At 37.9% G+C, this 16,275-nt stretch overlaps 1 protein-coding gene across 3 annotated transcripts; it reads left to right on the top strand.

Moving 5' to 3' along the window:
- The first annotated feature begins 2,526 nt into the window (after positions 1–2,526).
- Positions 2,527–12,361, top strand: LOC121736690. 3 transcript variants are annotated; one of them, XM_042128057.1, is made up of 8 exons: positions 2,527–2,695; positions 4,390–4,538; positions 5,922–6,082; positions 6,463–6,549; positions 7,608–7,710; positions 9,318–9,490; positions 11,748–11,876; positions 12,097–12,361. In XM_042128057.1, the coding sequence occupies exons 2-8, from the start codon at positions 4,391–4,393 to the stop codon at positions 12,295–12,297; spliced, it is 1,002 nt and encodes a 333-aa protein (XP_041983991.1). In that variant the 5' UTR covers positions 2,527–2,695; position 4,390; the 3' UTR covers positions 12,298–12,361. The 3 variants fall into 3 exon arrangements, with proteins under 3 accessions (XP_041983991.1, XP_041983990.1, XP_041983992.1); XM_042128056.1 differs by lacking the exon at positions 2,527–2,695 and adding an exon at positions 2,910–2,944; XM_042128058.1 differs by lacking the exon at positions 2,527–2,695 and adding an exon at positions 3,339–3,350.
- The last annotated feature ends 3,914 nt before the right edge of the window (positions 12,362–16,275 follow it).

The raw sequence follows: 16,275 nt of genomic DNA, 5'->3' as shown, positions 1-16,275 counted from the left end.
ACTCACACATTACTGTAATATAATAAAACATGTATTAAAATAAGCATTATGAAATGTAAATATTGTCAAAAGAAAATATTTTAAATCTTACCTTTTCATTCTAACAAGTAACATAATGTTATTATTTATTGTAATGTTGCTATACTGAATATCTATTATATTATATTTGGTAAAACAAAAAAATGTGGGTAGTCTTCTATCAGTCTTATTATGTGTAATCTTTGTGTTGTAATTTAAATGAACTCGCTGCACATGTAAATTGTTAATTAGTTGTAAGTCACAAAATGTATTTCTCGTAAGCGATTTTGTAATCTTTTGAGAAATAAAGAATCTTTAAACCTAAACCTAAACCTAATATTTTTAATTTGAACTTAGAAAAAAAGTCCTTGTGACGTTTGTTTTGTTGAAGTTTAATATATGGATGGCGCTAGTTGGATGTTAGTTAAGATTTAAAATATTTAGTACAGAGGAACACGATACACGACCTTCCCGAAAACTATCATGTTTCCACTTTTTATAGTGTATGAAAACTATTTATTATTAAGTTATTGCAAAGTCATAAATATAAACCATTTTTTCTCCGCAAATATCATTTGAATAAACCTTGTAAGTATGTTGTAACTTACCTACTTCATCATCTAGCTGCTCTAATAAATTGTAGCTATAAGTACATTTTAAATAATTATCTCGGTCCTAAAGCCTCCATTAATGCAAAAAACGACATTCTTCAAATTGTTACTTACCTACTTCATCCACTCATGTCTTCAATTGTACTTAACTTCGACGTGACACCTTTTTAACCGACTTCCAAAAACGAGGTCATTCATGGAACCATTTATCTTATTATATATAGGAATTAGGAACCTTTTGTGGCTTACTTATATGTTATAAATAATAATCTTTATGTTGTTGTTAAGTACTTGCAGGAGTTCAAGGTGACATTGACAATTATTATTTACAGCAAAAAAACACAAAAGTATTTACATTTTACAATGTTGGTGTATTACTTTGCGTGTACGGTATAGATAGTGCAGACGTAACTAGTCGTAAGACACGTATCACGTATGGGCAGTAACAATAAAGGCGGTTCACAGTCACACACATCTGACAGACATGACACAATCATTATCACATCGCTAATTTTCAAGTCATCGATCATGCTATGTCATAACTCATATAAATTATGTCAGTTAAGATAATGATTGTAAAGAAACCACCAATCCAGTGATTTGCTACAATTGCACTGTCGGACCCTTGACTGGGAAGTTGGAATAGGAGAAGAATTATTATTGTTTTATTTGAGGGCACTTAATTAGAACATAGCGTATGCTAGACTTCTTATAAATATATGTCAATACGTGCATGTTATAATTGTTAATACTTTTTTTTTATGAAATAAGGGGGCAAACGAGCAAACGGGTCACATGATGGAAAGCAACTTCCGTCGCCCATGGACACTCGCAGCATCAGAAGAGCTGCAGGTGGGTTGCTGGCCTTTTAAGAGGGAATAGGGTAATAGGGGAGGGTAGGGATGGGAAGGGAAGGGAAGGGAATATGGGAGGGTAGGGAAGGGAATAGGGTAGGGGTTTGGGCCTCCGGTAAACTCACTCACTCGGCGAAAAACAGCGCAAGCGCTGTTTCACGCCGGTTTTCTGTGAGAACGTGGTATTTCTTCGGTCGAGCCGGCCCATTGGTGCCGAAGCCTAATAATTATTAATTAATAATTACCAATAGGAAGACATACTAAAAGCCATCCAGGATACCAAAGGGGTCGCCACTCGCCTGCTAGTATCGTACTAAGAAATGACGTATATAACTATACTCGTAATAACCAAGGTTATAATGGCAATTGGCAGGTAGAAGAAATATGAACTAATGATCCACTCTGACAATACCTTGTTTTTGTGGTTTACTCAAAACGTAAAGGATGGAGGCAGGAGGTGTCCTTATGACATAATATTTGCAGTGTAAAAACTTACGAGGTCTCACTTTAGATACTTTAGGTTTAGATTCTTTTTCTAGAATCTAGACACTTCGCATTTTGGTGCTTGTAGCTTGGTATATATTGTCTACAAAAGGTACAGGTAGGTAAAGGTAGCTAAACTTTAATTGCAGACAGTAATACCACAGATTACGAAATAGTAAGTAATTACGTAATAGCAAGTTCGAGCCCAAAGCTAAATAAGACGTTTAAACTATTTGATGAAATGTGCAACCTAGGCAAAACTTATAACTATACCTATAAGCTTTTTATGACACGTTGTAGTTGTTATTGTTAGGTAACGAAAATAGTTCATCGTCTTATCAGTAAGTAGTACGCGGCCTGCCTTAGCAAAATATTGAATCAGTGATGTCACACGATGAAATAAACATTCGGTAGCCTTGGCGGGTCGCGAGCCGCCGCGGGCCGCGAGCGAGGTGAACACACAATATGACGTCACGCCGTTATTTTTGTCGATTTGTCGCTTCACAATAAAATCCTATCAATTCAAATACACCCCTCGCCGGACGAGCTTGATATCAAACCCGAGACTCCTCAAGTCGGTCGAGCTATGTAAACATAGCTGCCGGCCGCTTCACGCGCGATCTCCATTTGAATTTTAACTAAAGTCGAGTAGTTCAAAGACTAACGCGATAGTGAATAGTTCCTAGTTAAAGTTATTAGTTAAGTTTACATCACAGGGTATATAAACATGTAAGTAAATAACTAAATATTTTTTTAACGTAGGATTAAGTAAACGATCGCAATAACAGTTTCTAAGTGTTTAAATTGTTATACGTTTTAATAGGCATAGCGAAACATCCTATTATCAAGAAAGAATAGTTAAGTAGAATACTGATATGCTGACATCATTTGCAGACGCTGCCTACAAATGCAATTCATCGTGCCTTTTATTGTAGGCGATTTTTGACGACCTTCAGAGATGGTGTTCAAAGATAGCAGGTTCGAATCCAACGCTATCGAATAAAAATTGAATCTAGCTATTTAGGGTCAAAACTTAGCCTCCTTGTAGAATTTACATTCCACAATCATGAGACATTTTTAAAAGCTTTTATATAACTTGCTCTGTATGTATGTAAGTAAGTAATCTTGGAACTCAATTTTGGAGTAGATATATTTAACCGATCGAGCTGAAATTTTGCAGGCACGTTTCGTTTAGATGACAATACATGATATCGTATGTGACATCACTCTAAATCCAATATGGCCGACCATCCAAGATGGCGAAATAGTTATTTTCTATGCAGTTCTACAATATGGATATTAAATGAAAGGGCTTTTTGAGAGTAACTCGAAAACTAATGTAATGTCATACTACATCCAATATGGCGGCTCATCCAAGAGAGAGGTATAGTTATTTTTAATGCACTTCTGCAATATGGGTATCAAATGAAAGGGCTCATTGAGAGTAACTTGGAAACGAATGTAATGTCATTCTACATCCAATATGGCGTCTCATTCAAGGTAGGGGGATATAGTTATTTTTAATGCACTTCTGCAATATGGGTATCAAATGAAAAGGCTCATTGAGAGTAACTCGGAAACAAATGTAATGTCATTCTACATCCAATATGGCGGCTCATCTAAGATGGGGGAATATAGTTATTTTTAAATCACTTCTGCAATATGGGTATCAAACAAAAAAGCTTATTGAGAGTAAATTGAAAAATCATGTCGTATCCTGTCGTGCCGTGTCGTGTCGTAACTCGTATCGTGTCGTATAGTAACATGACGTGACGTAACGTGTCGTGTCGTGTCGTGTCGTGTCGTGTCGTGTCGTGTCGTGTCGTGTCGTGTCGTGTCGTGTCTTGTTATGTCAAGTCAAAATCAGTCAGGCATTAGAAAATGCCTGGTTGAATCCGGTCATTTTTGTTAAGTGATATTTAATTTTTTAGTCGTAAAATTAAGTACGATTTCTTAAAGACTTTTAAATTAAGTTAATCAGATTTTAACAAATTCTTGAACAAAACAAACTACAATCAAGCAGGCTTAAGAAATCTAGTCAGAGATTTAACTAAAAAAACAAAAAATAAATTATAAGCAAAAAACTTTTTGAAAAATTGCTTTTATTTAAATAGGTACTTAAAAAAAGAGAAAATAAATTTCCCCTTAAAAATTCTAACTATTAAGTTATAACCTCAATATATTATACAATTTGCATTATTATAAAAGCTTGTCGCGAGACTGAACAATATGTCAACATTTAATTACTTTAATAAAATAAAAAATGTAATATCAGTTTACTCAGTTAAATTAGCACTTTACTAGTTTATTTATATTAACAAATCACGCGACAAACCTACTCGATACACTGAAAAACCTACTCGACTGACAACATGCACTAGCATAAATGTTCATGTATTAATTAGGCCATGTCTGATCTCCAGCATGGGCAACGACAAGGAGGACAGCGGCTTCGGGTTCAAGGACCGCGCGAAGGCAGAGGAGACGCTGCGGCTGCTGGAGGCGCACGAGCCCAACTACCGCCGCCTCACCGTGCGCGGCCTGCTGGGGCGGGCCAAGCGCGTGCTGTCCAGTGAGTGCCGCGGGTAGATAGCACGGGGCTCGAAGTAAATAAGTTTATGGACAATATGATTCTCTACAAGTGAACGGCATAACATACACTGTCAGTTTTGACTACAGTTGTTAACATTAGATTAGTAAAAGATGAAGATCTTGGGTGGGTGTGAAAAGCAGTCTAACATGTTGGACAACAAATCATGACAACAAATGTTGCAAGACCGCGGTCCGCGGTCGGTCAGACCGCTCGTAGACCGTAGACGTTGTAGCGCGGGGCCCGTAGCACTCGCTACGAGTGCTCCGCAAATCCGGCTCAATAATGGAGTTCTCTCTCCGATTTTCCGTTTCCACTTTCCACTTGTCCACTAAAATAGGGAACATTAAGGTCGGAAATATAAATAAATGATCCGACATGTTGCATGTTGTTTACAGTATATGCCGGCATTCTAGCGTCAAAAGTCAAAACATTGCAGTAATAATATTACTGCAATAGTTTTAATATAATATTATATCCTACTAGCTGTCCCGGTGAACTTCGTGTCACCTTAAAACCTTCCCTGGACTTCTACGAATATTTTAAGACTTAAATCAGTCCGTTCAGCCGTTTCGAGTTTTAGCGCGACTAACACATTTAAAAATCCATTTTTATATATGGCTGCTGTTAAGCATTGGTGTTTCATCCCACATAAAATGAGTTTTGAGTTAATAATGCAGTTTTGTTCTTTATAATATAAGGTTTACGACAGTGAAATCCATTTTTTGAAAACCCACTGTAGCATATTCTAGAGTACAAAAATGGTTAATGCTTATTCCTCTTAGTGAGGTTTTGTATACAGCATTTATGTACTATGTTTCTAAAATGATTTGCGCTTAAACCGCTGAACCGATTTTGATAAAATTTTGTATGCGGATACTTTGAAATAATTAAAATGACATTAGATACTTTTTGTCCCGGAAAATGTACGGTTCCCGCGCAGTCAACAACAATGAACTTGGCATAAGATATCGATATTGAGTACATGTAGATATTACGTAAGGTTTTGGAGAAGGACATAGGATAATATTTTTTATCATGGAAAATGTTCGGTTTTCACGCAATAAACTTTATTAATTTGCTGAACCGATTTTGATTAAATTTAGTTAATGTAGAAATAATTAGTTTATCAGAGTTGGTATAATAATTAGTTTTTTTTGGTTAAAATAAGCAGAAAATAAAGATTATTCCAAAAAAACTTAAAACACCGATTACTCAAAACTAGTCCGATGTGGAATGACACACCAATGCTTAACAGCATCCATATAAGATTACACTTCAGGGACGTACTCAACACGTACTTAGTTAAAGTGTTCCTGCCAAAGCCCTAAGGAGCAAATTTATCTAAAGTTTTTATTATTTCAGTGACAAAAGCGGAGGAGAAAATCAAGAACATAAAGGAGGCGATGGAGGTGTTCGAGGCCTGGCTCGCCGACCTCGACAGCAGCAAGGAGAAGAAGGCCGACGACAAACCGGACAAGAAGGATAAGAAACAGACCGATAAAGACAAGAATGGAGAAGAACAGGTACGGTAATAATTTTTATATTAAAAAGCTGAAGGGTTTGATTGTTAATGGGTTTGTTTGAACGTTCTAATCTCACGAACTACTGGAGCAAGTTTTATGCTTATTTGACATATAGAGTAGACCACGGGAAGGACATACATTACTTTTTTGTAGGAAAATGTAAGGTTTCCGCGAAATTCCTTATGCGTGCTTTGCGACCGGACTTTAAACATAGCACATGGTATCTTCTGACTCTAATTGCCAATTAAAAATACAACATAGAGGTCCTATCTGCAATTTAATTATCTATTGCTATGATCGAAAGGACACCGAAAATGGGAAGGATTAATATAGTTTAGCAGCTATTCGTCTGTGCTAAAATGTGTATCGCGTGATTCCAGGAGTCGAGCTCTGACGTGGAGATGGAGGACAAGAGCGAGAAGAAGCCGCCCGCCGACACCGTGCCCGGCCTGGGCTTCAAAGACAAGGTAGGGGAGACTAGGCAGTGAAGGTACGGTTGTGCTAGGGGACGGTTGAGACAGTCGTCAAAGCAGCGAAACTATACGGAATATGGGGACGATTGCTAAGCGAGAAAGACGCGCCTTGCAAGTCTGAACACCTTTCCTAGCTTACTCGTATTGCTTCAGCGAGTACTTGACGATAACGTAAGCGTAACCTAGTACATAATATCGTCAAGATTATGTTAACATTAGCCATACTAATATTATAAATCCGAAAGTGCGTCTGCGGACGCAGGTAACAACCTCACACTAAAATCGCTGAACCGGTTTTTAGCCCGTAACATTGTACCATCGAGGAAGTTGATTCCTATGCAATTGACAGACTAACGTTATCTGGTCGAATATGTCAATTCAATGTTAATTGTGATCTGTCAGCTGGGTTTGACGTAACGCAATCAAACTACTTAGGTCCCCGATTTGCATAGGAATCAACTTCTCTGATAGTACAATATCCGCGTGATAAACGCGCATCGGAGTGGCCAGTGGGCGGGCGACGGGCGATGGGCGTCATCCAGTCAAATATAAAGTGAGCTCTTTAAAACTTAGAAGTATTTATAATATTATTATACGGTAGTGTAACATCAGCTCATAAAGCTAATATACCTAGCGGAATAGAGCAACAATCTCGAGCTGCCAAACGAAACCGAAATTGGTTTACATCTGTGTGTAAAAATATGTGTACGTATACACTTACACAAGCATGATTGAACATGAATTCTATGAGATTAAATTGTCAATGTGCCGATAAGTGCCGACTGGACGTCAAATAAAGAGTTCTCCTGTCATGTATCACACGTCCCTTTTTACCACGCAGTGTTACTGATAGTGACATCTCTCTTATTTCTCTATTCCGCTAGGTACTACGTATATTAACTTTATGCGTCAGCTTCGCTTGAAATTATACTCGGGCAATAGTTTTTCACGTTGTAAAATGTCTAAAAAGTGTGGGTGTCTGATTTGGGCCGTCCAATAAGAGGAGGATCGGTAGTTGAGTAAGCTTCTAATATCGTCTGTGGCAATTTTAGGAGACGGCGGAGGGCACGCTGCGCGAGCTGGAGGGGCGCGACCCCGACTACCAGCGCCTCGCCGTCAAGGGGCTCATCGGTCGCGCCAAGCGTGTGCTCACATGTGAGTACCACCATAATATAAACTCACTTCTAGTCACTCCACCCTAAGAATGCACAATTGATAACTTTATGTTTGTAACAAACTCAAACTCAATTTTTCTTATTCAGAATACATTTTTGCAAATCTTCTCTGAAAGTCTACATGATGCCTACCACCGGTTCGGGAACATTATCGAATATCTTAATCATTCCTCACAAAGGTATGTTCGGGATTTAACACGTTCGTTGAGAATCCCTTAAAGTGTCCTACAAAGTATTTCATAAGTTTGGCATCTGATTAAAGAGTTATTATATGAAGATGTCATATACTGTATATTACTGATAATGTGTAAATACTATGTAATATTAATAATACTCCCCACACCGGTTTCGGTGACGGTGGCCGGTTTCATTGAAACCAGACCAGGTACGCAGGAGTGATTTTATAGTGCCCAAGTGTGTGCGCAGTACACAAGAGCACTCTCTATTCCTTTACTCTCATAACCCAGTGGGACGGAAGACCGACACGACTGGCGAGAGATCAGGCGCAGGACCGACTTTTTACATGCCCATCCGACGCATGGATCATCTTACTTGTCAGACAATCAGGTGATCAGCCTGCATTGTCCTAACCAAACTTGGAAATGACATGTTTCCAACGCGGGATTCGAACCCACGACCTCCGGAGTCGAGAGCGACGCTCTAACCACTAGACCACGGAGGCGTTGTTAATATGTAATATTATGTGTGACGTCAGCTAATGACCGCATATCACATACTCATTCTTATTTATATACCTCACGACTCACGAGGTCAAGGTCGAGACGTTCGACAAACTCAAACTTTTTAATCCGATATTCTGAACTAGACTCAACGGTCTAAAATGATGCATGCTGCCAATTCTATAGAATTAACCCGACAAGGAATCCCTTAAATGCTTAAACTGGATTACACCGGAGTTCCGCGCCATAATACCGTATGTATGTAATATGTATTCCAGCAAAAAACAGGCCAAGTGCGAGTCAGACTCGCGCACGAAGGGTTCCGTACCGTTATAAAGCGAAAGTATGAAAAAATTGTGTTTTTTGGGGAGCCCCCCTTAATTATTTATTTTATTTTCATTTTTTAAATATTAAAGTAAGTATACTTACAATATACATATAATTAAGAATTTTGTGAAAATTTCAAGTGTCTACATGTAGCGGTACCAGAAATACACAATATGTGAAATGTTCAGAAGTCTAGCTATAGTGGTTCTTAAAATACAGCCTGGAGACAGACAGACAGACATCGAAGTCTCAGTAATAGAGTCCCGTTTTTACCCTTTGGGTACGTAACCCTAAAAATTGTCCTACCAACCTTGTTTTAAACTCTACGGCGAGCGCTGTTAATACTGGATTATCCGTGAGGTCATTGTATAGTCGGGCCGGCCAAATTCGTGCATTCACATTCAGTCCAGGGCCGAATTTATATTATGAGCCGTCCTAGGACGCTGCCGCCCCCCCCCCCCCCCCCCCTAAGACGCCATAGGACGCTGCCGGCCATAGGCCGTGGCCTATACTGCATATACGTATAATTATTAGATATATCCAGAGCTGATGAAGTCCTAACTTGTAACTCGTTCCCCAGGCACCCGCGACGAGACGAAAGTGTCGAACATCAAGTCGGCGCTGGCGGTGTTCGACAAGTTCCTCGACGACTTCGACAGCCTCCACCTCGCCCGCCAGAACAACCCCTACCTGCCCCTCGGTGTAGTCCGCGCCGCCGCTGCCAAGGAACACGCACAACCTACTGAACAACAGGTGACGAACATAATATTATTGCTAAGCAGTGGCGGCCCTAGGGGTTGGCAAACAGGGCAATCACCCAGGGCAACGGGTGAGGCCGCCACTGTTGCTAAGATGTAAATATAATTTGTTGACAACAGCGGAGACATTGGGTTCGGTGGAATCGGGAAATGTGTTACGAGTACGTGAAGAAATATAGAAATAACACCAACGGCCGCTCTCGAAGTGATTGAGTAATTACTTATATACTTGCTGTATTATCTATGATCCTTACGCCTCCGTGGTCTAGTGGTATAGAGCGCAGCTCTTGACTCGGAGGTCGTGACTCGTGGGTTCGATTCCCGCGATGGAAACGTGTTATTTCCAAGTTTGGTTAGGACAATGCAGGCTGATCACCTGATTGTCTGACAAGTAAGATGATCCATGCGTCGGATGGGCATGTAAAAAGTCGGTCCTGCGCCTGATCTCGCGCCAGTCGTGTCGTACGTCCGTCCCACTGGGTTATGAGAGTAAAGGAATAGAGAGTGCTCTTGTGTACGGCGCACACACTTGCGCACTATAAAATTACTCCTGCGTAGCTGGCCTGGTTTCAATGAAATCGGCCACCGTCACCGAAACCGGTGTGGGAGCTATTATTATTACCTATGATCTAGTGATCGCACCAATCTGTATACTTACTAATATTATAATTGGGAAGAGTTTGTTTGTTAGTTTGTTTGAACGCGCTAATCTCAGGAACTACTGGTCCGATTTGAAAAATTGTTTCAGTGTTAGATAGCCCATTTATCGAAGAAGGCTATAGGCTATATTTTATCACGCTAATCCTAATAGGAGCGAAGAAATAGATGAAAGTGTGGAAAAAACGGGAGGAAATTATTTGAAAGGGATTATTTGAACGCGCTAATACAAGGAACTACTGGTCCAATTTGAAAAAAATCTTTCAGTGTTAGATAGCCCATTAATCGAAGAAGGCTATGGCCTATGGGTTATATTTTATCACGCTAAGACTAATTTAGGAGCGAAGAAATAGAGGAAAATGTGGAAAAAAACGGGGGAAATTATTTGAAAGGGCTTATCTCACGAACTACTGGAGCAATTAATAATTTTTCTGTTATTTGGCACAGTTAAGAAGTAGACCACGTGAAGGATCATAGGATATTTTTGTGAGCTAATTTGCCTGTGAAATATCTAATTCACGCGGGCGAAGCTGCGCGGAACGTTACCTATATTTCGCGTGGTCACGACAAAATTACGCGTAAACGGCTGGACCCATTTTGCTGAAATTTGGTATAAAGATACTTTGAGTCCCGAAAAAGAACATAAAATACATTTTGTCCCGGAAAAATGTACGGTTACTGCACAATATACTTTTATGATTTGCGCGTAAACTATTCAATCTATTTTGATGGCATTTGGTATGCGAATTGCGAGATACTTTGAGTCTCGGGAAAGGACAAAGAATACTAATAAACGTTATTATTATTATTATTATTACTAATTTTGTCCCGGGAAATGTACGGTTCCCGCACAATAAGTGTTTACCTCGTCGTAGTTCGACTGTTGTCGCTTCACTTTAAAAATAAGTGAAGTGTCATCAGCAAAAAGTACTATCTCATTATCATTATCCTTAACTAGATAAGGTAGGTCATTCTTTCAAACTTTTATGATTATCGCCTAAACATGTCTAAACTATTCAGTATTCAATCTATTTTGATGAAATTTCGTATGGCAATACTTTCAGTCTCGGGAAAGGACAAGGGATACTTTTTATCCCGGAAAATATACAGTTCCCGCACAATAAACTTTTATGATTCTCGCCTAAACTATTTAATCTATTTTCATGAAATTTGGCATGGAGATTGGAGATACTAATTTGAATCTGGGACAAGGAATGTTTTTTGTCCCGGAAAAATGTGCTGCTCCCACACAATTAACAATATACTTTTCTGATTTGCGCGTAAACGACTCATCGATGTACGGGAACAACGGACGGAACAACGGGACGAAGTCGCGGGCAACAGCTAGTATATAAGATTCTTGGATCGCACAGAAACCACAGATCACTACCTACCGGAGACGGAATTAGTCAGAAACTGCCAGTATGATAGCATCTCTTGGCAAATTTAGACAGCAATTTTAAAGTATACCTAATTACTACCGTACCTACTGTAGTCTGTACCATGACAAACTAAACTAATGCCTCATAAATCATAATTTAAATATCAATAATGAAAATTTATTATTATTATTATTGTGTGTACCTATGTTACAGAAAGCGTTCATAGAAGCGTACAGCTCCGTCAGCGGCGAATACAAGCGGCTGCGGACCGTGCACGAGACAGACGGCGGCAACACCTGGGACATCGTCAGAAATTCCGCACTCAAACACCTCAAAGAGAAGGTGCCTTATTAACAAACATAATATTTTGTAGACATGAGTACCTATACCTACAGAGGAGCTAGAGGTAAAGCCGTAAAACTAAAGCCTTATAATTTTTTAATTAATTGCAGTAACTATACAACTAACAACTCATACATCCTTCATGAGATTTTAAATTTAGAGTAAATTTTAATTTCAAACTTATCCGATAGTTATATTAACCAACGTTTGTATCTTCCAGCACGCAGAAGCCAAGCTATTTGACGACAAAGACGAGCCCACGGCGGAGCACCTGGAGATGCTGCTGTGGGCATACTCCCCGGAGCCTGCCAAGGTCAAGAAGGTTATTCCAGAAGAGAAGGAGAAGAGTGACCGTAAACGTCGCAGTAGCGCAGCGGACGATACGCCAAGCAAGAAGAAGAAAGAGGAAGAATCTACTTAAAATTCTGCCGCATTTACTTTTGTACAAAATAAATAAGTTACTACTTACTGCTATCTAACAATTATTATGTTGTTTTTAATTTCCCTTTTAATATATTTAATTAAATATTATACAATAGCATGCTCTTATGGTGCTCCCTCACCGCGAGCATTTACTTGTAATCAATCTTGTAATGTAACATAACAGATTCGACTTTGAGCATTCTATAGCTAGTTGATTCCATAAATAAATGACAGACAAGTTGTATCAATATGTCACACATTGTCATAGCTGGGCATTAACTCGTTAATCCGTTAATCATTAATTAACGAAGTTAACATTTTGATTAACGGATTAACTTTTAAGTTAACTTTTAAAAATATTAACGGACTCGTTAACTTCCGTTAATTATCAGATGTCCGTTAATCGTTAATCCAATGCCTACTATTTACCGCACGGCACCGCGGCGCGGCGCGAAAACAGGTTCAGACAGTTAACTGTACGAAACGACAAGTGCCGGGCGGGCGGGCAGCGCGGCGCCGCGGCACGGCAGCAGCGAAACAAAAACAATACATTTTCAGGCGCGTGCGAGTGAGAAGAGATTTGTTTCGTTTTATCATTTCTTTACTCAGCGCCGGTGCTTACAGAGAGAGTGATTTGTTTATTATTATTAATTTATTATAAATTATTTGCATGTTGATAAAGAAGAGTGCAGTATATTTTAGTTAGGTAGAATACAATAATTATAGAAGTATTTTGTTTTGTTCCTAACCTGTTAACTTCCAAAACCTTAAACCAACAGGTTTTGAATGTACACTAACACAATAATATAAGTTACAATTAGGCCATATTATTAAACATAGTAACGGATTAACGATTAACGTTCGATTAACGAAGTTAACTATTTGATTAACGGTGCCCAGCTATGCACATTGTATCATTACAAGGTGCGCATTGTAAATTGTAATGCTCGGCTCTATTGCATTACTAACAAATGCTCCCTGTGAGGCAGCACCTTTATGAGTTTTATCTCTTCTATCAGCTGTTACAGAAGTTATATAATATACAATGTGTCCCGACACCGATGTCCGATCCTTTAATGTCGTGGCATATTTTATCGAAAAATTGGCCTTAAATTTTTTTTTCTCAATCAAGGTTGTAAAATAGCAGCCATGGGCGTACCTGGGTAATTTGCCCCCCCTGGCCCAGAACCTGGGTACGCCCATGCGGCCCAGGATGGCAGCCATTTTAGTTTTTCTCGGGCTTTCACACTAATCTGACCATTACTGCTCTTGTAAATATCCTATGAAGATAAAAAAGGTCTCATTTGATAGCTAAATTTGTGGACTATGCTTACACAGGCAATATGTTATAAATTTCGTAGAATTAAACATAGAAAAACCCAAGTTTAAGAAAAAAAAATTGTGTATTTTTTATTAATGGCTTTTTGTAAAAAATCTAGCACATTAAACTGTTTCTTTTTTATTTTTAAAAGATAGAGGAAGTTTTCATCTTCTAAAATTCTTTTACTTCAATGTTTTAAGTCAGATAGTTTAGAAGTTATAACGATTTTCTTATCATGAGGTGGTCAGATTAGTATGAAGCCAGAGAAAACATTTTTTTTTTCAAAAGTTGGAGAAAAAAATACTTAATTTGAAAGCCAATTTGTCACTAATATAAGCCATACATCATGAGTTCAATTTTTTTTTCTCCAACTGTTGAAAGAAATTTTTTTTCTCTGGCTTCATACTAATCTGACCACCTCATCATAAGAAAATCGTTATAACTTCTAAACTATCTGACTTACGGCCGTTATATATAATATATATATAATATTTGATCTATCTCTGGTTTTACCCTACTAGAGATAGGAATAAAAAGCTCATATTAGACATTAGAGACATATATTTTATGTCAAATCAATGTTAGCTGCGATCGGTTGTATGTCAAACCAGAGATAGATTGAATATTGGGAACGGCCGTTAGAGCATTGAAGTAAAAGAATTTTAGAAAATGCAAACTTCCTCTATATCTATTTAAAATAAAAAAGAACCAGTTTAATCTGCTAGATTTTCCAAAAAAAGCCATTAATAAAAAATACACATTTTTGTGGTTTTTCTATGTTTAATTCAATGACATAAGAAACACTTAATTCCTCGAAATTTATAACATATCAATATGTTAAATTGTCTATGTAAGCGTAGTCCATAAATTCAGCTATCAAAATTTGAGACCTTTTTTATCTTCATAGGATATTTACATGTGAAGTACTGCTCAGATTAGTGTGAAAGCCCGAGAAAAATTAAAATGGCTGCCATTTTACAACCGTGAGAGAGAGAAAAATTTTTAGAGCCAATTTGTCGATAAAATATGCCATAGATCATGACATTAAAGGATCGGACACCGGTGTTGAGACACATTGTATATCAGTTACACCAGTTATCAACTTATCACTCTTAAAGCGCTTATTCCACTTGTCCTATTTAGGAAGTCCTAGCTAGGATCCTACAATATTTAGTCAAGTGGAATAACATTTAGAAAGCTAGGATCCTAGCTAGGATCCTAAATCGGAAAAAATGTGGCTCCTGAATGACTAAATCAGTGTTGCCAGATGGTTTCAACATTTTATCTGTAGTGGGAACTGCTAAATCTGTAATAAAGTCAATTTATATTATGTTTAGAATCCATTCGTAGGTAATTTCTTAAGTCTGCTGGTTCCAAGTAGTTCAGAAAGTTCATAATTCATAATTTTACGTGGAGCAAAAATTCTTTCAACTATCTTTTTCGCCTTTTATTTATTTTTATTTTAAGTCTCCTATATAGGATCCTAGTTATGACTTCTAAATAGGACAAGTGGAATAAGCGCTTAACTCATCGTAACCACAATTCGTAACTGTTTAAGGTGACCCTAAAAGACTAGTCAGAAATATTTAGTCTATGGGCTACATACAAGCTACATACAATAAGAGCGTTTTCACACGAGACACGACACGACACGACAAAATGCGGTGACGACTCCGGGCGCCATACATTTCTATGTACCGTTTTCACACGGCACCGCACGACACACGATTTTGAGACGACAATCCGCTATGTTGTCACGTTTTTTGTCTACAGATAATATATAAATAAATTATTTATTGAAAAATTGCTAAAAAAATAATTATGAATCATAATTTAAATTTCACAAATTTTGAAGAAAAATTTTTCATTAAAATTTTTTACATATACGCTAGTGCTTGAATCAAAATTATCGATATGCTTATCGATATTTTACAATAACATAAAACTAAAATAAAAATCATTTACCTTTATATTTATCACCTTAAAAAGGACATGTTATCTTATTTTAACGATTATTTTTAAGTAATAATTATCTTTTGACATACCTAGTATAAAATCAAGGTTTCACAGATCAGTCACTTGAATCTAATACTCATTGAATGCAGCTTTCAATAATATAATAGACAGTTCTCTGACAGAATAGGTATAAGTGCAACTTATATTATACTTAATAGGACTGGTACCGACTTCAAAATTATGAAGATTGAGAACAGAAATACTGAATACAGAATAAGGATTATTTAATACTTTTTAGTTCATTTAAGTATAATATTACTATTGTCTTTACCTTCAAATCGGCTCACAAACGGCGGAGTAATCGTTGAACATAAATAAAAAATATTATATCCACAGCCGAACGTCTAACCTCCTCCTTAAAGTCGGTTAAAAATGATTGTAATAAAAAGTATTAGGGAGTGCCTCCGCTGCCGGCGCCGGTTGCCAAAATGGCTGCCGGCGCCGTTTTCCGAACTCCGAAGTTTACCGAAGTCACGCGATGTTTGCCGAATAGGCTGCCGGCGCCTATCATCGCTTGTCAAACAGAATAATGATCAAAAACATCAGACTTGAGCTAAATGACTATGAAAATGTGGGAGGGAAAAATCTTTATACGCCATGCTTCGGCACGAATGGGCCGGCTCGACCGGATAAATACCA

The sequence above is a fragment of the Aricia agestis genome, chromosome 19 (assembly GCF_905147365.1).
Source record: "Aricia agestis chromosome 19, ilAriAges1.1, whole genome shotgun sequence".
Classification (NCBI taxonomy): Eukaryota; Metazoa; Arthropoda; class Insecta; order Lepidoptera; family Lycaenidae; genus Aricia; species Aricia agestis.
This window is presented reverse-complemented; position numbering and strand designations above follow the sequence as displayed.